Consider the following 23,593-nt stretch of genomic DNA (forward strand, 5'->3'; position numbering starts at 1 on the left):
AGCCTGTAACCCGGTGGCCTGGCCCTCATCTGTGTCACAGGCCCACAGAAATGCCCTGTGAGTGGCTGGCTAAGCTAATCAAAGGGGTAATTGGCCGAGGAAAGGCATGTGGCCGTGCTGATGTAGAAGGAAGCAGTTCCCTGGGCTCTCTCCGGTCCAGGAGGCTGAGTGGCGGCGGGGGTGAGGGGATGAGAGGAGTCCATACTGCCCCGCAGGGCCATTCAGGTCATGACTTCACACAGCAAGGTGTGCCTGCCAGTTCTCCCATTCTTTAAAAAAAAAAAAAAATCCATCAGATGGGAAAGTCCCAGCCTCAGAGCTTGGAGGATCAGGGCGCCCACCCCAGGCATGGGAAAGTTCCATCCCAGACCACAGAGCTGGAGGGTCGGGCAGAGTGCCCAATTAGTGGCTGTTTTCTCAGCACCAACAGAGGACAGGCAGACACAGTCTTTGCATCTCGTGAAGCTTCTAGACGGCACTGGGGAGTCAAGTGCTATCTTTGGATCCAATTTTTAAACTTGTATTTTAAAGTAATTTGAAACTTAAAAGAATATATGAAGTACGAAGAAGAATCCATCTAGTCAATCTGTTCTCATGATTGCTATTGTGTCAGAACAAGTCTCATGTTCCCAGCAACCAGAATCCACAGCTGATTGTAACACTGGCGCTCATCTTTTCAGTCTCCAAGAAAATATAAAATTGTCATTAACTTGTCAGAAGGGCGCTGAGAGGAACAAGAGTGACAGCTCTTCTAGCCCACAGTGGCCATGACCCAATGTAGGCACAGCCCTTCCCCCATGCTCTGAGCCATCTCGGGGCTGCTTTTCCATATTCTTGTCCCAATAGGTATGTCTCCTCAGGAGAAAGACGGGGCTGTCTACTCCCATAAAAGAGTTACCATCTCAGAAACACGGGGGCAGTTCGACCCCGTCCTATAGTGTCACTATGAGTGAGCATCGCCTCAGTGGCAGTGAGTGGGGTGTGGTGTAGTGTGCGGTATCTGCAGTCAGGCAACTTGGTGTCTGTCCACCTTTTAGAAGCACTTCTCTACCTCCCGTCTCCATCCTCTTAAGTCGAGTGGCCTCTTCCAGCCACACCTCGAAGGGTGCTTGTGTAGCACATTCAGAACGCGCCCTGGGGCACTGGTGGACGGCTCCTGGGCTTCTGGCTTGAGTGCCATTTCTCGAGACACAGGACACGGGGAAAACATGTTTGAGCAAGAGGCAGACAATTCCGAAGTCCAGCAGAAGGTGTCCAGTCCGCCCAGACACACCATGGAATGAGCTGTGGCCCCTGCTAAAATCAGTCTAATGGCAATATCAGTTCTTCCTGACCCCAACTACCCAGAGTTAAGGCCACACTGTGCTGCAGACCTCCCAGGTCAGCCCAAGACTTCAGACACCAGCTATGAGCTTGAGGGTCCCCAGGCCACCCACTTCTGGCCGAGTCCAGCCAGCCAAACCCACTGCCATGTCTGTACCCACTCGTTGACCCTTTGGGATTGAGCAGGGTTTTCAGGGCCGGGAATCGGCGTGGGGCCAGGCTGCCGAGGTCCAACCTTTTCCTGAACAGCTGGATGTTTAACACCAGGTCTACTTAAGATCAACTGGCTCCAAATCTAGGGGGGTTCCCATTACCCTTTGGGTGCTCTCATGTGCTAGAATGACCCGGGACTCTGGGAAGTACCAGGGATTACCATTTAATTGCAGCAAAAAGATACAAGTGATAGGTGAGACTTCTCTGCGAGGCTTCTGTGTTCCACAGACTGCATTACACTCCAGGTGTGTGGATGCTGAGCCTCAGCCAGGAACTCACCTGAGTCTCGACGTCCAGGCCTGTGTTGGAGTCACTGGCCATGCCATTACACTCAATGCCAGATCTACTCCATCCCCTGAGGCTGGACCCCCATGGTGGGCCCTTGGCACGACCAGCTCTATCCTGAGTCATTCAATCACTCAGGAAATTCCTAGGGACTAAAGGTGATCTCCCAGGAGCTTGGGACAAAGTCACATTCCTTGTAAAGGCAGAAGGTGCACACCACACACACTACTACCCCACAGACATCCTGGGACCCCCAACTCTGTCATTGCGCTGAGACCCCCTACTCAGGCAGAAGCACTGACCTCAACTGGGGATTGGAGGCATTTCCTGGAGATGCCAACAGTAGAAATCGCCCACCCGTTCACCGGGCTCTGCAGCGGAAGGGTAACTTCTTGACTGGAAATCTGAGTGACTTAACTCCGTGACACTAATGCTTCCAGTGTTGCTCTTGGTGGTGGTAGTGGTGGGGTGTCTTTCTGGAGGATTCAAAACCACATGCAGCTTTGGGATTCAAATTCACACTGAACAGGTGCCTGGTAAAGAAACATATCAATTGGATCCAGGCCAGTAACAGATTCCTGGCTGGAGCAATCTCCACGCACGAGGGCCCGCCACCTTCAGACCACAAACCCTAATCCAGTGGTTCTCAGACTGTGGGTGGAACGACCCTTTCACAGGGGTCACCCGGTTCATAACAGTAGCAAAATGACAGTTATGAAATAGCAATGAAAATAATTGTATGCTTGGGGGGGTCACTACAACATGAGGAACTGTATTGAAGGGTTGCCGCTTTAGGAAGGTTCAGAACCACTGTCCTAATCACAAGTAGCAAAACCCCAAGGAAACATCCCAACATTAGTGGATTTGAACCAAAAACCAAACTCATGTAAGAGTCCACTTTTCAGACCTGGAATTATGTATGCTTTTTTTGTTTTCCCCCCTAGTTATTATTAATCTTTTTTCTTTTTTAATTCAATCTTTTATTTCCTTTTTGTTTTATCTCCATTATTATTGGTTTTGCCTACCTATAAAAGGCATGGGAAGTAAGCTCAAGAGAAAGCAACAGGGCTAACAATTCCAGAGGGATTTGGTGGGAGGAGGAGATGGGAGAAGGGAGTGGTGAGCAAACAATACCATAGACAGGGGAATAACTAGGGAGTTAAAATCAACAACAAGAAGGACAGAGATCCTGGGGGTGTTGACGCAACAGCAATCTAGCGGAGAGTAATTACTAAGAGGCAGAAGAAGGGCATGCATGATGGTGGGGCAGGAGGAAGCACTGTTGGTCTGAGGGGGGCCATGAACCAGAGAAGGCGCTGGTAGGTCAGGCGGCCATGTCAGCTGCTTGGCCATTGGAGTCACACGATCCAGTATTTTGATCCAGCTATTGATCCAGTAACTCCAATGGTGCTTGCAGTCTGTGGCTGAGAGAGGTGCTGTTGGCAGCCCTATTAGTGGTCCCAGCACAAACCTCACCACCCTTTCTGAGCCAAGCCCTGCCATCACTGATTGAGGAAAAGCTTTTAGCTTGCTCCTGGGCCTTTGGGGGAGACTAAACCCTTCATTATGGGCCGCCAAGTTCCCCCTGGCTGGGCTGCACCTCATGAACTGGTGGTGTCTGACCTACCATGTCCCAAAGCCAGGCCGGCATGCTCCACAGCACCCCATCATCAGCTGGAAGTGACATGTGCAAGGTCAAGCTCGAGCAGGCCCTGAAGGCAGAAATACCTTAGGTGAGGAGGTGGCCTGAAGGCCCGAGGTCCCCATGTCTGCTGGACTACGTCCTCTGACCCAGCCCACAGCTATGGCCTCCTGGGAAGAAACAAACCTGGGCCTGGCATACAGGTGGTTCCTCATGGGGTGGCGCCCACTGGGAAGTAGACAGCTGTCCCACGATGGCCCTTTCTGGAGCAACCCTGAAGGACAGTGCTGAAGGGAGGACCCCTCCTCAGGCAGGATGCATCCCTGACCAAGGGAAGTGGCCAGGTACAGCTGTATACTGACTCATGGGCTGTGGCCAATGGCTTGGCTAGGAGGCCAGGACTTGGGAGGAGCCTGATTGGAACATCAGTGGCAAGGCGGTGTGGGAAAGAGGTAGTATTTGCACCGAGGTATTCGGATGTAGCTCTCTTCATGGGCAGAAACATGAAGGTCTGGATTCCCTGTAAGTTAGGGGCTGCAGGGGAGGAAAGTAAACCTCACCAAAGGGCTATTCTTTCCTTTCTAGAGAACGAGTTAGTCAGCTGTAGTCAGAGAGACTTTGGGCTGTCTTAAGAATATGTGTCACACTTCCTTCATATCTCGTGCTTTGGACATGCTGTCAGGAGAGACCAGTCCCTGAAGAAGGACAGCATGGTTGATAAAGTAGCAACCATGAGGACTACCTTCAACAAGAGGGATTGGTACTGCGGCTGAAGCAATGGGCTTAAGTGTGAGAAACATCCTGAGGATGGTGCAGGGGTGCTTCGTTCTGCTGCATGGAACGACTCCACAGCACTGACAACAACAACAAGATGCGCTTGTATTAGATGGGGAGAGATCATCTCTTAACGAATGATGCTGGCAAAATGGACATGCATGTGCAGGAACCATGCACACACACACACCATAGAGAAAGGAATTCAAGATGGATCAAAGACCGAAATGTTAAGTCTAGAACTATAAAGATCATTAATGAAAACAGAGAAAAGACTCTCAAAACATTCACTGCCATCAAGTGGACTCATAGCCACCCTATTAGGGTGCAACTGCCCCTTCTTCAAATTTTTAGGAAGTCCAAATTGTCTGCTTTGTTCTATTCTGTCTGCATGTTTTCTACTGTGTTTAATAGTGTCTTTATGCAATGGTGGCGTGGTGGTTACATATCGGGCTGCCAACTGCAAGGTCGACTGTTCCAAGCCACCAGCTGCTCCTTGGTACAAAGATGAGGCTTTCTGCTCATGTAAGGGTTGCAGTCTTGAAAACTCACAGGGGCGGTTCTACCTGTCTTGGGCCTCAGTAGGAAGCACAGCGGAAAACGTGCAAACAGCATAAGACAAAGCAGGTGGTTGGGACTGCCTAACAAACATGATGGCCATCAAAAGATGTTATCAAAAGAGTGAAAAGAGAACCCACAGACTGAAAATGAGTTTTTTGGCAATGACCTATTGGACAAGGAACTAAGTGCTAAAATTTATTAAAGAAAAACAACATTAATACCTCACAAGAAAAAGACAAATAATCCAACTTTTTAAATGGGTAAAGGACATGAATAGACATTCATTCGGGCAGCAAACATATGAAGAAATGCCCCCAGGTCTCAGCAGTTTGACAGATACAAGTCGGAACAACTGCCCTACCCCGGCACCAGCCACGCGGTTCAGAAAAACAAACAGAAAGCAGCAAACGCCGCAGTTTGGGTGAAGGCTGGGACCCTCCTACACTGTAAGGAGAACTCAAAAATGGTGCCACCACTGTGGAGATGAAGGAGTGCTGCCTCAAACCCTTAGAAACGGACTGCCCGGCAGCCTGTCTGCCCGGTGTGTATCCCAGAGTGAGAATCGGAGCCAGGACACAAATGGCTGTCTGCACACACCATAGACACCGCAGTACTATTCGCAATAGCAAACAGATGGGGATAGCCTGAGTGCCCATCAGTGGGAGAATAAGTAAACAAACTACGGTGCAAACACGCACTGGAATATTATGGAATGTTGAGGTGAAGCTGCAAAGCACCTCAAAACATGGATGGACTCGGTCAATCCCAAGAGGACTAGGAGAGCACCGCTGTCAGAAGTCAAGAAAAGGTTTGCACACTGGAAAGGATATGCGTGGTGTCCAGTGGCCAAGGTCGGGCATGATGGCTATTTTATATGTCAACTTGGCTGGGCTCTAGTGTCCAGTGGTTCGGGAAAACGTTCATCCAAAGGTTTTTAGAAAGGTGTTTTGCAAAAGTGATCAATGTTTACAATCAGTTCACTTTAAGGAAAGGTTACTCTTGACCATGTGGGTGGCCGCCTCCAATCAGTTGAACACTTTAGGAGCAAGAACAGAAGTCGTCCAGAGAAGGAATTTGCTTGCTGTCTGTTGTTTCATTGATAAGAGTCAGCACAGAGGTGGTTCCGGAACACCAGAGATCACGTGTGTCCCTGATTCTAGTTTCTCCAAGTTCTGTCATCTCAGACAGGATCCCCCTCTCCCTTTCCTTGGCTCTTGACTTCTTCCTGCTGGGCTCAGAAATTTGCAGAACATCTCACAGAGTTCACAAACTACTCACCGTTTTATGTTTATTAGAGTAGTAACAAGGGATCAGGATTAACTTCGATGTAACAGGATGCATCTGGCCAGGTCTGGACTGCCACCATCTTCAGCAGGGACTCTCAGCGCGCGCTCTCTCAGGACAGGCTGCTCTTGGTCACACACGCCATCCTTAGCCTGCTTGCTGCGAGGCTCGCAGCCTGCCTTTGCTGTGACAGCCCTTGGCCCATGTTCCAGAGCTTGTCGCGCCACGAGGAGCCTTCCAGTCAAAGCTGTTCCGTCTGCACAGCCTCTGCTTCACCCCCACCTCCCCTCTCTTTCTCTGTGGGGCTGGCTCCTCCTTTTGGCAAGTGGCTCAATCCTACTGGACAGATTGTATGCACCCTACTTGCTTAGTGCCTGGCTCTTTCTCCCAGCTGGGACTGACTCCTTGGCTGGGCAACTGCGACAGGAGCAATGGCAGCTGCCCCTCAGGAGCCAGGGGGAAATAATCACAAGTGCAGACACTCACTTCATCCCACGCCTCAAGACTGTCGTGGGAAACCTTACTTGGGTTTCAAAGCCTGCTTGCCCTTCAAGATTTCAGACTCAGACTAACATCCTCTCTGTCCAACATGCCCTACAGATTTTAGAATTACCAATTGCATGAACCAATTCCTTAAAAGAGATAATATTTATTTTAATAATACATACAGCCATACATAGGGGAACAAACAAAAAACCCAGATTTCTTTTCAAAGCTATATATTTATTTAATTTTTTAAACAAAACAACCTTATCACCTCCAAAGTACCCTCCCTTTCACTTAATACATTTGTCAAATCTACAATTCCATTCTTGGAAACATTTTTCAAACTCATCTGTGTGGATGGCTGACAGCACCTCCCTCGTTTTTTTTTCTTCACCTCTTCTACATTCTCAAATCACTGCCCTTTCATGTCCCTCTTCATTCTCAGAAACAAAAAGAAGTTTCACAGGGCAAGGTCAGGTGAGTAAGGTGTGTGGGGCAAGAGAGGCATGCTGTCTTTTGCCAAAACTTGGTGCACTGAGATGGCTGCATGAGCAGCGCATTGTTGTGGTGGACAAACCAGTCCCTGTCTGCCATAATCAGGCCCTTTTTGTTACACACCATTATGCAACCTTTTCAGAACCTCTAAATAGAAAGTGTGATTAACAGTCTGACCTGGTGGAATCAACTCCAAATGTGCTATCAACCCTCACATCAAAACAACAAATGAGTATTGTCTTGATCTTTGATTTCACTAGTCGAGCTGTTTGGGGGCGAGCATCTTCCACTAGCTTTCGGGGTCGTAAGATCAGCACCGTGCCTCATCCTCAGTGACAGCCCTGTGGAAAAGTCTGGGTCGCTTTAGGGTGCTCTTTCAGCGCATATTTTCATCAGATGTTCCTTTTCCTGCTCAGTCAGAACCCAAGGCACAACTTTCATAGCGACCCTTCTCATTCCCAAACCTTCCATTAAAGTTCATTGAACCAAGCTCCAAGAGAGCCCAGATCACTCTCTCATCTCTTCTCTGTCCGTTGTCAGTCTTTGAGCACAAGTCCACAAAATTATCAGCGTTTTTGTCTGTTTGGGAAGTTGACAAACATCCTGAATGAGGTTTGTCATCAATCGACATTTCACCTTTTTGAAATGGGAAAACCATTCATACATTTTAGTTTTTCCCATAGCACTGTCCTTGTATACTGTGTTCAACATCACAACAGTTCCTAAACAGGAAACAAAATTTCACAGCCACACGCTGTTCTCTTAAATCGGCCATTACAAAAAACAAAACCAAAAATGGGGTTCTAGTGAAACTGCTTTTACGAAAAAATTCACTATGACCAGAGAAAACCTTCCCAGGCAATGTGACTGGGTACACTAACTCAAAGCAAGTTGCTTGACGCTCACCTAGAGGGGAAAAATGTGTACTACGAAAGCTCCCCCCAGTGGAGCTTTTTTCTGTTTCTTTAGGGGTGCCCCCTCGACTGCTACAGAACGCAACAACAGAGAGACAAATGGCCAGGTGGGAATGGCTGTTCTCGAGTACATGGTTTCTTTCCGGTTCAAGAAACCTCCATGATTTGCATAATGTTGTGAATATACTGAAACCATTGAATGAATGGGTTTATGACATGTGAATTGTATGACAATTAAGCTGTTTTTGAAAAGCTGAGAAGTCCATTCTAAATAAATTCAAGACCTCAATGTGAGAAAACAAAACTGAAAAAGTTTGGAATAAAACATGAAGGGACAACCTTCAGGAGAACAAACTCAAAAGGAAAAAAAAAGCACACTTCATAATAACAGACGATTATCATGTTTGATTGCACTCGATTGTACATCTTTGTGCAACATTTACATGAGAAGTCCCACGGCAAGAGACAGATGAGGAAAATAGTTTCCATTTGCACAAATAACACAGGATTGGAATCTAGTAAATATTTAGAATACTAATAAACCAATAAATGAAAGATCTTGTGACAAAACATTGTCAAAAGAGATAGAGAGCAAGTTAATAGAAGAAGAAAACCAAATGTGCAGCAAATATGAAAAGATGTTCAACTTCCTTCGCAAGTAGGGAAGTATTAATGCAAGTTAAAGTAGTGAACTTCCATTCCACACATGTAGAGGTAGTATGTTCTCCGCTCATTAATAGCTAGTGTGGATGAGAATATGAAAAACAGAAACTCAAACCTTGTTGATGGTGTGTAACTTGGCACAATCTCTTTGGTGAGCAAACAGGAAAATCTAGAAAGATGAAGCTTCTCCGAGTCCCCAGCATTGCCTGTCTGCATGTCACCCTGGGAAGACGTGGACCTGATGTTCCTGGTAGCACGTGCATTCTTCTAAGTAAATGGAATTTATTTACTCAGTGAAAAGAAATACTATATAAAACCAAGACTAAACTCACTGCCATCAAATCAATACTGACTCCTGGCTACCCTATAGAACAGGGTAGAACTGCCTCTGTGGGCTTCTGGGATTGTAACTGATACAGGTGTAGGAAGCCTCATCTTTCTGCAGAGAAGTGGCTGGTGCTTTACAACTGCTGACCTTGAAGTTAGCAGCCCAACACACACCCACACCACCACCAGGTCTACGTAGAACTACTATAGGGAGGCAAAAAATACATGAACTAGATCTGCATGCTGCCGCTTGGTGTCGGTTGTCTTTGAGCCGATTCGGGCCTTGATGCTTGTTTAAACATGGCCATATCTCAAAGGAACTTCTCCCCTACCAGTTTTTTTTACGGTGGGGTCCTGTATGCTGTGGTGATGCGGAAAGCTATGCCACCTGTGTTTCAAATACCAGCGGGTTCACCTTGGTGGACAGGCTTCGACAGAGCTTCCGGACGATGAAGACTAGGAAGACAGACCTGGCCATCTACTTCTGCAAACAAAAAGAGAGGTGGCCTTTGAAAACCTTACAAACGGCCACAGAACTCTGTCTCTCTAATGCCAGGAGAGGAGCCCCTCACAGCAGGACTGCGGCGGGGTCCCTCCTCAGCACGGAGGCCACCCCGTGGCACAGGACTGCAAAGCTGCCATGACAGTCCATCAGTGATGCAGCATGGCGCAAAATGAGGAGTAACTGCAAACACCCATTGAAACCCAGGATGCGTGCGTGTGAATGCAGGAAAGGCGAAAGCCATCCACAATGAACTGGAATGCATAAAGGCCGATGTCCTAGGAATGAGTGAACGGAGATGGACTGGGGTTGGCTGTCTTGAATCAGACGGTCACGTGGTCTACTCCACTAGGAAAGACAACTCAAAGAGGAATGCTGTCGCACTCCTCAAAAAGAACAACTCAAGATCTAGCCCCGTAGTTCTCCAGCTTCTTAATGCCGCGACCCTTGAATACAATTCCTCATGTTGTGGTGACCCCAACCATAAAATTATTTTCGTTGCTACTTCATAACTATAATTTTGCTACTGTTATGAATTGTCATGTAAATATCTGATATGCAGGATGTATTTTCATTGTTACAAATCAAACATAATTAAACATAATTAAAGCATAGTGATTAATCACAAAACAACATGTAATTGTATATTGTGAAATATGTATGTGTTTTCTGATGGTCCTAGGTGATCCCTATGAAAGGGTTGTTCGACCCTCCGAAGAGTCATGACCCACAGGTTGAGAACCGCTGATCTAGCCTGTCGTAGAGAGCTGTCAGCACAGGACAGTGTCAGATGCCCATAAGGAAGGCCAGTTACTAATACTATCATTCAAATTTGCATCCCATCCACTCATGCTAAAGATAACAAGATTTTAGAATTTAAAAAACACACGCAGCCTGAAATTGACCAAATACATAATCAAATTACATTAATTATGACTACTGATTGGGATGTGTAAGCCAGAAACAAAGAAGGATCCAAAACTCTAAAAAAAACACCCTAAATATAGACTCAGAGGGATTCTATATGATAGGGTAGAACAGCCCCTGTGAGTTTCTGAGACTGTTTGCAGGAATAGAAACCTCCATTTTTCTCCCATAGAACTACTGGTGGCTTCAAACTGCTTACTTTTGGGTCACAGGCCAACGCATAACCACTATGCTGCCAGGGCTCCTCAAAGAAAGGCCAGTTGCTGGAAATATGGTCTTGGTGATAGAAATGGCCCTGGAGATCACATGAGAGAATTGTACAAGACTAAGGATTTAGTCATTGCCCATGATTTTTGGTTTGAGTTTTTTTTTTCTTTAACATAGATGGCAACTATCCACATGGGCCTTGCTAGATGGAAAACACAGGAAATCAAGCCAACCACACCCACAGAAAGAGACAATGGAGACACTCAAGATCATGTCATCCTCATCTGTAAGTCCAAGTTGATGCTAAAGAGAATTTAAGCCCAAGCACAGCACTAAGAATATCCCGCCTGGATGTAGAGACCCTCCCCAAAGTGGGCTTGGCACACTGAGCACTGAAGGCCAAGCAAGGCATGCGGTGGCAGCAAGGATTTCATACACTCAGAAAGCAAGTGTCATTACACAGAAAAGTGTCCCTGGAACTCTGGGTCGCTAGTGTGCATGGGAGAAAAGCAGTAAAAGAGCTGGAGGACGTCAAAAGGCAACTGTTGTGCACATGGTTGCTGAGTCCGGACAGAAGGATTGGCACCTGACAACAGCCTGTCTCACCCACATAATGGTACATGGATAAAGCTAGCTTCAGTGGATAGCATTCATCTTCTGAATATTAAAAAAACAACAGTATGCATTTAACAGATATGCCAGGAAATTCAGAAAGACGTATGGTGGGTGGGGGGCGGGGACTGCACACCTCACTGTAAGGTTTCCTCTGGGAATCGGGATGGGGAGAATCGTGGGTAGCAATGCCTTTTTCTCCTTGCATACATAGCCTGCCATTGCTAAAGAGTTATCCGAGCTGACAGCATATGGTCCCTGGGCTTCCTGTCTTCCAACATCTCACATGTTGAACCTCTGCTCTCCAAACCAAACTCTCTGCCATCAGGTCAATTCTGACTCACAGCAGCCCCATAGGACAAAGTAGAACTGCCCTGTAGGTTTCAGAGACGACCATCTTTACGAGAGCAGAAAGCTTCATCCTTCTCCCAGAGGAGCTGGCGGTTTTAAACTAACTGCCGACCTTTCAGTTAGCCGACTTTATTTGGAAATATGGCCTTTGTAGATTTAATTAAGATTAGGTCATACTTTACTGATAGCAAGGCCCTGGTGACACCTTAGCTTGGGATTTCCAGCCTCCTGAACTGTGAGGGAATACAGTTCCATTGTTTTAAGGCATCCAGGTTGTGGTGAATTTTACAGCAGTCCTAAAGAGCCAATATGGACACTTTTGGTGCCCCCAAGAGGTGTCAGCAAACCTGAATTCCGAACTCACTGCCATGGATTTGACCCCGGCTCACAGCCACCCAGTAGGACAGAATGAAACCATCCCCTCTGGCTGCTGAAAGTAGCTCCTAAAAATGTGTGAGTGGCTTTGAACTTGTGCAATGGATAGAGACTATAGGAATCTTAAGGTACATGGTAGGAAAAACTTAGATTGTTGGTAAAATATGGATATGAAAAGACAAGAGAGTTGTAGAGGAAAAGTCTATTGTCTTAAAGCATATCATTAAGAACAGAATTTGCCAACAAATAGACCTCGAACTATTTATAGGCTTTTCCATTTTTGTCAGTGACTTTCTTTTTGTTCTTTGTTTTTGTTGTTATTGCTTTGTTGGTTTTGACTTTCTTTGTTGTTTTATTTGGCTTTGCCTGGTTTTTGCACTTATTAATGTGTCTGCATGTCTATCTAGATAAGAGAGGCGGGATCAATAATTCGGAGATGAAAAGAATGGGACCAATGGTTTGGGAGGGATATGGGACAAGGGGATAGAAAGGGGTGGGGGAAACCAACCCAGGGACAAGGGAACAACAAGTGAACTAAAATTAATGGACGGAAGGTCGTAGGATGCCTAATGGGGCTTAATCAAGGGCAATGTAGCAGCGAGGAATTACTAAACCTGAATGAAGGCTGAACATGATGGTGGGGCAAGAGGAAAGTAAAAGAAAATAGAGGAAAGAACCAGGAGGCAAAGGACATTTATAGAGGCCTAAATACAGGCATGTACACATGTAAATGTATATATAATAAGAGGGGAAAAGAACTATGTACTCATATCTATATATTATGAATTAAGGTTGCAGATGGACATTGGGCCTCAACTCAAGTACTCCCTCAACACAAGAACACTTTGTTCTAATAATCCAGCATTCTGTGATGCTCACCTTCCCGACATGACTGCTGAAGACAAAATGGGTGCATAGCAAATGGGGTGAAGAAAGCTGATGGTGCCCAGCTATTAAAAGATATAGTGTCTAGGATCTTAAAGGCTTTAAGATAAACAAGCGGTCATCTAACTCAGAAACAACAAAGCCCACATGGAAGAAACACACCAGTCCGTGTGATCATGAGGTGTTGATGGGATCAGGTATCAGACATCTAAGCCCCACAACTAAACTATACCCAAGGTGAATGGGTGAAGAGCATGGAGTAGAGACCCAATGTCCATCTGTAGACAATTGGACATTCCCTCAAAGAGGGGTCACATGGAAGAGATGAGCCAGTCAGGGTGCAGGATAGTACCAATGAAACACACAACTTTCCTCTAGTTCTTTGGTGCTTCCTTCACCCCACTATCATGACCTCAATTCTACCTTACAAATTGGATTAGACCAGAGCATGCACACCGCTACAGGTAAGAGCCCACAACACAGAAAATCTAGGATAGATAAACTGCTCAGGGCCAACAATGAGAGTAGAGACACCAGGAGGATTAGAGGAGGGTGAGAGGACAAAGGGGGAATCGATCGCAAGGACCAACTTATAACCTCCACCCAGAGGGACAAACAACGGATAAGTGGATGAGGGGCAGCAGAGGGCTATATAAATTATGGCAATAATAATCTATAACTTATCAAGGGTTTTGGAGGGAGGGTGGGTGGGGTAGGGGGTGAAGAAATGGGGAGCTATCATGGGCTCAAATGGGAAGAGAATGATTTGAAAATGATGATGGCAGCATATGTGCAAATGTGCTTGACACACTGGATGAATGTATGGATTGTGATAAGAGATGTAAGAGCCCCCAATAAAAGTATTTTAAAAAAAGAACAATTTGGTTAGACGTATGAACATTAAAGGTATTTTGTTGAGTCAGACAGCAATGAGGAATATGTTATTGGGAAATGGAAGCTAGCGATCTTTGTTATAAAGTGGCAGAGGACTTGGCGGAATTGTAAGGTAGAACTAACTTGTAAGTGATTAACTGGGTATGATTTGGTTTCCCCTTGCTCTTCCCTGTCAGTGCTCTCAGAAAGAGATAAATTGAGGAAGAGCTGGCTAAGGAAAAGGACCCAGAATTTGATGAGTTGGGAAATTACCAGCCTGTTTAGACAGTGTGTTCCGGAGACAAGCCCAAGGATGTGACTAGAGACATTTTTCCTAAAGAGATTAGGCATATACTTTATGGATCCAACCAATAATCTCAGCAGAAGGTGGGAATGGAATTACCCAGAAGGCCTGTGCAGAACCCTCATGTTTCATGGTGTGGATCCCCTCAACATCGAGGAAAGACTGGCAACACACCGTGTAATGTCAAGCTTTATGCAAGCAAGCTGAAGGGGAAAATGTCTTGTAGGATGGAGCTGAAGGCTGAGCCTATGAGACCCAGGCCGTGGGTCCAGAAGCTGGGGCTGCCACCCCAGTGGGGCAGGAAGGGGCCATCCCTGTCCCAGCGGTGCCCAGAAGACACGACATCAAGCCAGAGTGTGTCTGGAAGGCCTTGTGGTCCAGTGGAGTTTACCCTTTGTCTTCCTTCTCATTTCTCTCATTTGGCGTGGTCGTTTATCTTATAGCTGTCCGGATAGGGCGTTTTATAAACGGATAAAGCGTCTTTTAAGTCTCACGGGTCCACTGACGGCCAGGATTTCTGCCTAGGGTGCACTGTGCCCTGAGTCCTGCCTTAGTCGTTTGGTTTAGAAGATACGATTTGGGACAGTTTGAATTGATTAATTTATATATGGACACACGTATATAGTATTTATAAAATGTGTGCATATTTTGTAAGTATATGTAGAGGTAGTTGATGCTGAAATGGATTAATACCACTCTGGGGGTGAGGTGAATGTATTTTGCATGTTGGGAAGGACATGGAATTTGGTGGGGTGGGCACCCAGATGGTGAACTGTTGGGCTGAATTATGAACCCCCACAAAGATAGGCTGCGAATATAACCGTATTTGGCGCCTGTCCTGAGCGGCACAAAGTCTTTGTTCTCAGCTGCTTACAAGGTTTGCTTTTGGAAGCCATGTGGCGCCTGCGGATAAAGGCCGGGCAACCCCTTCGGCAGAGGTTACAGCCAAGGAAACCCCAGGAAGCCCAGGCGAGGTATCAATGGCTAATGGCTGTTTTCTGTTTCGGGAAGGTTATCTTATTTGGAACCAGAAATCTTTGCAGACGTAATCGAGTTAAGATGAGGTCGGACTGGCCCTACTCCAGTATAACTGGTGTCCGTACTCGACGAGAGGGATGCTGGGGATGCCGCGTGACCCCAGAGGCAGACCGAGTGCTGCGTCTACAAGCCAAGGGCTGCTGGTGGTCAGCAGGCGCGGGACGCAGGCCGCGCGGTGGGTCTCCGCCCCCGCCCCGCGCTCTGACCCCAGGATCCCAGACTTCCGGTCCGGCCTGCCGGCGCCCAGAAGCGCCCCTTTGTGGCAGCCCGCGGTGGCAGCGCCGGGAGACCGACCGACCGACAGCTCCACCGGCTCCACTCGCCTCCCCTCCGCGGGCGTCTACCCCGCGGCCAGGTAGCCCACCTGCCCCTCGGTGGGTGCCACGCTGTAGGTGCTCAGTGAGCGCGTGTCTGCACAGACCTCTCCGGGCGCCACCACCCTTTTCCCGAGGGTTCCCGCCTGGCTGGAAGGGGCGTCCCCACCGTGGGTCAGCGCGGGCCCTCCCCTCCCCCGGCCCCGGGCCACTCCCCGCCGCGCCCGCGGGGCCCCTCGCAGCCCGACCCCCGGCGGCCCTGGGGTTGCGTCTGTTCGCGTGGACACCCCAGCAGCTCGCACAAAGCACCCCAGCCTGCGGGCTGCCCTGGAGCCCGGCGCACAGCGGCAGCGAGCTGGTCACATGAACTCGGCGCTCGCTGCGGGGCCCGGCTCCCGATCCCTTTGTGAGCGCAGGTCGGCTCGCGGACGACCCCGGGGCCCCGGGCTGAGCGCAGCCAGGGGATCCGGCGCGAGGCGGGCGGCCGGAGCGAGCCAATCACCCGCCTGCCGGCCGCGCCGTGTCGCCCGGGCTGCGCGCGGCGACACCTCCCCCGCGCTGCGGCCTCCCCGCCGGCCAGGGTGCCAGGTGAGCGGCCGGGGACCCCCGGGCGGGGCCGGGGTCCCCCGGCGGGGCGGGCGGGAGGGCGGGCGCGGGCCCCCCGACGGGCCGCGGGGCTCAGGGCGGGTCCGGCGGCTGCTGCGCACTGTTCGCTCCTTCCAGCTGTAGATGGAGCTGTCTGGGCTCGCTGGCCTCCGACGCGCCTCGAGCGTTTCTCTTTAAGCGGCCTGAGCGGGACATGCCTCCCAGGATGCAGTTTGTAGCAACATGGCAGCGGCGGTGCGGCCCCTCTGCTGAAGAGGCGCCGGACGGGGACGCAGCTCGCAGCCGCCGCCGGGCCCGCGCCGGGGCCGCCGGGGAGCCGCCGAGGGGCCGGGGCCGGGGCCGCGGCCGCAGCTGAGAGCCAGCGGGCGCGAGCGCACAGGGCCCGGCCAGGCCGCCGCCCGCCGCAGCGCCGCGCCGCGCCGCACCGCGCACCTCGCCGGCTCGCTGCCCGTCCGGGTGCCGGCCGCCGCGCAGGCCGAGCGGGCGCGGGCGCGCGGCGGGGGGAGGCCGCGCCGCGCCGCCTGCCGAGAGGCCGGGCGGCGGCAGCCAGCGCAGGTCCATGGCCGAGGCCGCGCCGGCGAGGGCGGCCCGCTCGCGGCCTCGGGCCCCCGGGGACAGCCTGCGCGTCGCGGGCCTGGCGGCCCGGCCCGGGGGCTCGGTAAGGGGCTTGGGCGCGCGGCGCGGGGGCGGGCGGGGGTCGGGCTGCGGCGGGGCGGGCGGGGGGCGCCGCGCGGCGCCCGCGCCCTCGGGGGTCTGAGGCCCGTCGGGCTCGGTCGCGGCGCGATTTCCGCAGAGCGAGGTGCCTGCGCGGCTCTGGCGTTTCGCAGAGTGGGGAAACTGAGGCACGGGGAACCGAGGCGGCCGCCCGGCCCAAGGTCACGTAGCGAGGCCCCCGGGGCCCAGGGCCTTCGGGGCCGTGCGGGGTGGGGGGGGGTTAGGTGGGCGGGCGCGCGGACGGCTCCGTGCTGGGCAGGTGGCCTCTGGCACCGTGCCCTCCCCGGCCGCGGAGTCTCAGAGCCCACCGGGCAGGTTCCCGCTGCAGGCTGGCGTTTGCCCTTCGTGGGCCGTGCTTTCTGGAAAGCCGTCCTGAAATCTCTTTGCAAAGCTGCCGGCCTTGCGAGGGCAGCCACCGCCTCGCTGCTGGGAGGATTCCTGCGCGGGCCTCGGTTTCCCACCGGGAATAGGCGGGGGTTGACTTTCGGGCCTCCTAGGAACCCCCCCAGTGCTTAAAAACAGCGCTAGTCATCAGGGCTCCTGGGAAGAGAGGGAAAATGGAGATGTAAAATGTCTACCCGTGGGGTTCTGTCTCCAGGCCCTGGGACAGCACGTCTTTCTGACAAGCCACCCCGGGGCCAAGGGGGGAGATGACACAGCTTTCTCTGCCAGCCGGGCGGGCTCGCGTTTGCTTTGCTGTGACTCTGGCCTGGATGGAGACATCATCCACAGAGGAGTCTGGGACCGCGGGTTCAATGCCACAGACTGCCGGCAAGGAGTCCACCCCACAATAGGGCTGATGAGTCTTGAGTATTATTTGCAGCCGACTTCTCTCTCTCTCTCTCTCTCTCTCTCTCTCTCTCTCTCTGTGTGTGTGTGTGTGTAGGGCAGGACCAGGAGCCCCAGTGGCACGGTGGGTAAAGCACTGGACTGCTAACCCACTAGCCCCTCTGAGGGAGAAAGGAAGCCAGCAGCGCCAGTAGAGATGGACAGCCACTGAGATACTTAGGCACAGTGGGGTTGGGCGGGTCTACCTAGCCCTAGGGAGCAGATCCTTGAGATCAGCCCCATGGGATCTTCTGGCTAAGGTGGGACCATAGATTTTCTGGGGAGTTGGCCCCCAAGCCTGTTCCCTCAAATTCTGATGTGAAAAGGAGGAGGGGGTACTAATGAAGAGATATGAGCCCCACTGGGCTGACTGGGGACTGTGGTCTCTTGGGCCTCTGGCTTTATTTACCGACACGCCCCCAGGCTCAGCCCTAGTGACAGGTAAGCCCCTCCAGAATTCAGGGAAAGTTTCTTGGCCCCACCCTGCCCTGTTTGAGAGAGGTCCCTGCCCACCTTGGCAGTAGGCTAGTTGTTTCCCAGGCCGCTTCCACCAGGAGGTTGCCAGGTCTTGCATTCACCTGTTGAGAGTGAGGAGCTGAGAGTTGCCTAGTTGCTAATGAGGCTGCAGGTCTAAGGGTCCAGGGGTGGTGACTGTTTGCAAACTGTGTGCTCATGGGTCTTGTTTGGGGGTGGAGTGGGGGTGGGAATTCCTTGGTTAGTTTTCAAAGCTGCCCATGACTCCACTTTCAGTGGCTGTAAGGGCAGGATCTTCTTCCTTCGACATTGGGCCTCCTCCACTGGTTTGTACTTCATTTCCAAGCCTTGTTGTCATAGGGGTAAAGGGATCATAGAGGTAAAGGAAGAGCAGCCGTTGCCTGGCCATAGTGTTCAGGCGAGGACCTCAGGCAGCATGTATCACAGACTGCCCGCTATGTGCCCTTGGGCAGGTGACAGCCTGTCTGAGCACCTGTCTTCATCTGCCAAGTGTGGGTAGTATTGCTAGAACGACCCGCTGCATGTGTTTGCTGTGAGCACCCATTGAGGGATAACCTTAGAAAAGGCACCTTTAATGCTGAGTAATTGTTAGCTCTGACAAGCATATTAGTCCTTGCATTCAGTTAGCAGAGCTGTGGGGTCATACTGTGCCCTGAGCCTGAGTGAGATCTTAAAGTGGGATGATGCCTCTCAAACCACGCAATAGATGGAAGGAAGGAGGGCAGTCCGGAGAGGGGTCAGGATGGAAGGGAGGAGGGAGAAAAACCAAGGAAGACAGGAAAGAGGCGTGGCTGACTGTGCTGCGTGGCTACAGAAACATCATTTACCTGGCTACCTGTTCTCTAGATGCTCACCCATCAACTGTTCGTTAGCCCACGTCAGGGACCCAGCTCAGACGATGGGTCATAGCGAGCTCCAAGGTCTGCTGGCTTCCCGGGGGCAGACAGGGCTTCCACTGACTGTGAAGATCAGGCTGGAATGGGCAGTGAGTGGCTGGCCATCCAGCAAACTCACTGGAGGAGGGGGAGGAGGACCCAGGCAGATTGGGGCTGTTCAGTTCTGAGAAAGACCTTGGTTGTCCAGACAGGTCCGTGCAGATAATCCTGACCTCGCCACCTCCATGATACTCTGGATGTCGCAGGGGTGGGCTGCAAGAGCACAGGGAGTTGGAGCAAAAGGAACGTGGGCCTGTGTTCTGGTCCTCATCTCTGCCAGTCTGGAGACCAGTAGCAAAATGGGCAGAACTGGCTCCTCCAGGACCACCGACATCCACACCCTGGGGCATCCTGACAACATGTCGGGGCTCACCTTCTAGGTGAGGCTGAGCTGGGAGGTTTCACCTGTCCGCATGCTCTCTTCTTCAAGTACAGCAGGGGTGCTGACATATGTAAGCCAATATGAGCCAACAATTCAAGCTTTGTAAGAGTTAGAGTCTGTGAAGCTGAAGATAAGTTTGTGTCTTTATCCTTAGGCCCAAGTGGAGGCAAGATCCGGGGCAGAGGACCTGGAGGGTAGGGTTTCGATGGTGGGTGCCCCTCTGCAGCCCCCTGGGTCAAGAGGTCAGACTTCCAGCTAGCTGCTGAGCAACCAGGGCTCCTGGAAGGCAGAGGAACCATGTTGTTGTCGGTGTTAATGGTGGTTTTGTCTGAGCCTGCGGGGACTTGCCTTCAGCCCCCTGTTTTCTTTCAAACCAGGTCCAGCAACTGGAGATGGAGACCCCCCAGCCAGCACCTCTGCCGTTCCCCACCGTCACTCCGGAAGAAACCCTGCGGTCCCGCGTGCTTTCCCCCAGAGAGAACCCATCTTTGTCACCCACCATGCCCCGGCAAGGTGCCCTGCCCCAGACTCCTGGCGCCTCCAAGCAAGAGACCTCTGGCCGAATCCCACACTTGCTCCCGAAGGGACCATCACCCCGCTTCCCTGCTGCTGCTGGGCAGGAGACCCATCTGCAGTGCCCCCTGGCTTCCCATGACGGAGCCCAGTCCCCGCCCCCCGCTGCTGCGGAGCCACAGCTCTCCGTCCTCTCCGGCCCCACCCCCCACCAAGAGGCCCCCCTCCACTCCCCGGAGGTTCCTGACAAGGACACGCTGACCCTCTCACCTACCATCCCAGACAGCGACTTGGACCCCCTGCTCCAGAGTCCAGCTGCCGCCAAGGACAACCCCTTCCAGCTCTCGGCGACCACTCAGAAGGATACACCGCTGCCCACGGCCGAGATCACCCGCCTGGCCGTGTGGGCAGCTGTCCAGGCTGTGGAGAGGAAATTGGAGGCCCAGGCCATGAGGCTGCTGACCCTGGAGGGCAGGACGGGGACGAACGAGAAGAAGCTGGCTGAGTGCGAGAAGACGGCCGTGGAGTTTGCCAACCATCTGGAGAGCAAGTGGGTTGTGCTGGGCACGCTGCTGCAGGAGTATGGGCTGCTGCAGCGGCGGCTGGAGAACATGGAGAACCTGCTCAAGAACAGGAACTTCTGGATCCTGCGGCTGCCCCCAGGCAGCAACGGCGAGGTGCCCAAGGTATGTGTCCCCGGCAGGTTCCTGAGACGGTGTCTGGGCAGGAGTGTGTGGGGCAGGAACGTAGTTGATGGGGACAAAGGGAATGGAGGGGTTGCCAAAGAGACAAAAAACCAAAACCGTTTCTCCTGCTCTGGTGCCCACCTCCGTGCCCTCAGCACCCACTCACTGCCTTTGTGTTGGTCTGACTCGTCCCACCCTGGCGCCCACAGAGGTGGCCCTGCTCGGCCGTAGGGTCACCATGTGACTAAGCACAGGATTCCAAAGGAGATCCCTGAGGTCAGGGCCTGCCAGTCTAGACTGCAGAGCAGCCCAGGGCATGTGGCAAAGAAGGCTGGGGCCGGGGGCCAGGGTTGGAGGGCGACTCGGAGCCCTGCCTGTCCAGAGCTTCCCCAGCTGTCTGACTGTCCGGCTCATGCCCTAAAATGTGGTGCGGAGGCTTGCAAAGAGACTAGAGCTGGCTGTTGATGCTGTCTCCCAGGAGGTCCCGGTCCCCTCTCATAGCCGCACACAGGACACTGCTGGTAACACGTGCCCTGTGTGACTCTGTGACAGCTGGTCGCCAAGTCCTCTCATCCAGCTCTGCGCCACAGACTCTCGTGTGCATGGACATCTCCTGGGGGTACACAGAGTGCAGAATTGGACGTGGGAGGCTGAGCTCCTTGTGGGTGCTCCCATACCCTGGGAGCAGGATGAGGGGCCGCCAGGTCTGGAGCCTAGTGGGAGAGGTTCTGCTGGGGAAATAAAGGGCCTCTTTTAGGAGGGTCAGCACCAGGGCAGTCTCTATGGGGTGGGGGTTGATGTTGCCCTAAAGGTCCAAGGCACCCACCCAAGGTCCGTACCACATTCTGCAGCGTCCATCCTTCTGTCCCATGTATTAGGGAAAAGACAGGGTGCAGTTTGGGTTTGAGGCTCTTGCTGTCATCGTGTGCCTCCTCCTGCTGTCCTTCTCACAGCCCCTCTCCTGTGCACCCCTTAACCCTAGGACAGCCAAACCGGCTTCCAGACACCTCACTTTCGGTGCCCCACCCCCGCAGGGTGTAGCTGTGGTTCACTGACGTTATTAGAGCTGCCCATTGCCAGTGGGCCTCAGAGTGCCTCCTCTGTGCGGCCCACTCGGGCATTTGCTGGCGAGGTGACTGAGATGCCTGGAAGGGGACGCCGGCTCTGGGCCTGTACCCACTCTGTCTGAAGGAGGAGCCAGCGCCAGGTGGCCGCCCTTGAGGGAGACTGAGGCCAGCTGTTGTCTGTGGTTCCAGGTGCCCGTGACCTTCGACGATGTGGCCGTCCATTTCTCAGAGCAGGAGTGGGGGAACCTGTCTGAGTGGCAGAAGGAGCTCTACAAGAACGTCATGAGGGGCAACTATGAATCTCTGGTCTCCATGGGTAAGGAGGGGCTTTGTCCCCGGCTGCAAGGACGGCACATGGAGGTGCATTGGGGGTGTGGGGGCGGGTTCTGAGCCCTTCAGGCACATGGAGGTGGATTGGGGGTGGGGGCGGGTTCTGAGCCCTTCAGGCACATGGAGGTGGATTGGGGGTGGGAGACGGGTTCTGAGCCCTTCAGAGAGCACAGGTTACGTCAGATACTCTCACCCGGTCAGAGTGGCCCAGAGCAGACCAGTGTGTCGGGTCAGTCAGGCCTAGGCATTGGCTTGGCCTATGTTCTCTGTCCCTGTAGGCCCGGCTGCGTTATCATCTTCCAGCAAACTGTTGATTGAGGTAAGAAGAGTCGAAGGGAAAGAAGTTCAGGCCCAGCAGGTGTGGTCACTTGAATGACCGCTGGCATTCTCTGAGGCCGTGTCTCCCCGCTGGTCCCAGGTCCCACCACCAGGAAGTTGCCATCTCCCCAAAGTCTGGGTTTTCTCCACTAAGCCTTGTCTCCAGGGGCTTGAGAAATCATGTGGGGATGCTCTTCCCTTCCAGTTCTGCCTGTCCACAAACATTCCAGAGCCCCTCAGGTTTCCATTCAGAGGTTTAAGGACAAAGGCCTGGGAAATGGACTTTAGCATCATCTGTGCCCATTTCTCTGCACGGGGACTGAGATCAGGCAGGAGTCCCAGCATCAGAGGTCTGCTGCAGAGATGGGTACCCGCCAGAGCTGTGCTCACCTTCCACACATGCACCCTCTGTAGGCAGCCTCACCCTCTAGGGACAGTTTCCTTTGGCTTTCTTACCCATCAAACACACACGTAAAAAGCCAACAATGCAGATCTAAATAATAAAAAGCAGCCCCTCCACCGGAGGGGAGCCTCTGCCTCTTCCTGTCCCATCTCTGTGGGGCAGATGCACGGGGGCATCTGGTGCCAGAAGTGGGGCCATCCTGCCTTCTTACCACCTGACGTAGGCTCCTCTGCCCAGGAGCACTCGGAGAGAGACCTCCCGAGCCTGCCCCTCCCTAGGTAGGTGCCAGCCGGCATTGGCAGGGTGGCCACCACACGGTGATGAGCGCTGCCACCAGGCTTCAGTCAGAGCTTCCGGGCATTGTGCCACTAGGTCCCAGAGGCCACATGGACAGTCTCAGGGCTGCTGCTGTGAGCTCGCCCCCCGCCTGCCACCCCCAGCATGCTGCCCAAATTGCTACGTTCTCTTACATGCTTGTCTCTGAGAAGTAGAAAGCGATGCCTCTGTGTCTTCATGTTACTGAACTTTGTATCTCTTTTTCTATGTCTAGTGGCCAGTTGTATTTCTATGAATGGCCTGTCATCTTTGCCCTCTTGAGTTTTACTTGTAGAGCCTCTATGTATGAGGGGATACCAAAAAACAAAACAAAATACCAGAAAAAAGCTCCACTGGGCAGAGCTTTCGTTAGGCAAGCATTAAGCAACCTCCTCTGAGTTCGTGCACCCAGCGGTGTCACCTGGGAAGGTTCTCTCTGGTCACAGGGAATTTTTTTGTAAAAGCAGTTTCACTCGGATCTCAATTTTTGTGATGGCCGATTCAAGGGAAGGAACAGCATGTGGCTGTGAAATTGTGTTTCCTGCTCGGGGGAAAAATGCTGCAGCAACCGTTGTGATGTTGAACAGAGCTTACAAGAACAGTGCAATGGGAAAGCTCAAGTGTAGGAGTGGTTTTCTTGTTTCAA

General features: G+C 52.1%; 1 protein-coding gene across 4 annotated transcripts in view; it reads left to right on the top strand.

Moving 5' to 3' along the window:
• The first annotated feature begins 15,257 nt into the window (after window positions 1-15,257).
• Window positions 15,258-23,593, top strand: part of ZNF777 (zinc finger protein 777) — a 28,415-nt gene continuing 20,079 nt past the window's right edge. Inside the window, exons 1-3 of one of the 4 annotated variants that reach the window (XM_075558797.1) lie at window positions 15,258-15,396; window positions 19,693-20,514; window positions 21,771-21,897. In XM_075558797.1, the coding sequence (XP_075414912.1) occupies window positions 19,708-20,514; window positions 21,771-21,897 (934 nt within the window). In that variant the 5' untranslated portion in view covers window positions 15,258-15,396; window positions 19,693-19,707. Of the gene's footprint in view, window positions 15,397-15,469; window positions 15,944-16,467; window positions 16,620-19,692; window positions 20,515-21,770; window positions 21,898-23,593 lie in introns of those variants that run through there. The other 3 variants (XM_075558793.1, XM_075558795.1, XM_075558796.1) reach the window with 3 other exon arrangements.

This window comes from Tenrec ecaudatus, chromosome 9 (assembly GCF_050624435.1).
Source record: "Tenrec ecaudatus isolate mTenEca1 chromosome 9, mTenEca1.hap1, whole genome shotgun sequence".
NCBI lineage: Eukaryota > Metazoa > Chordata > Mammalia > Afrosoricida > Tenrecidae > Tenrec > Tenrec ecaudatus.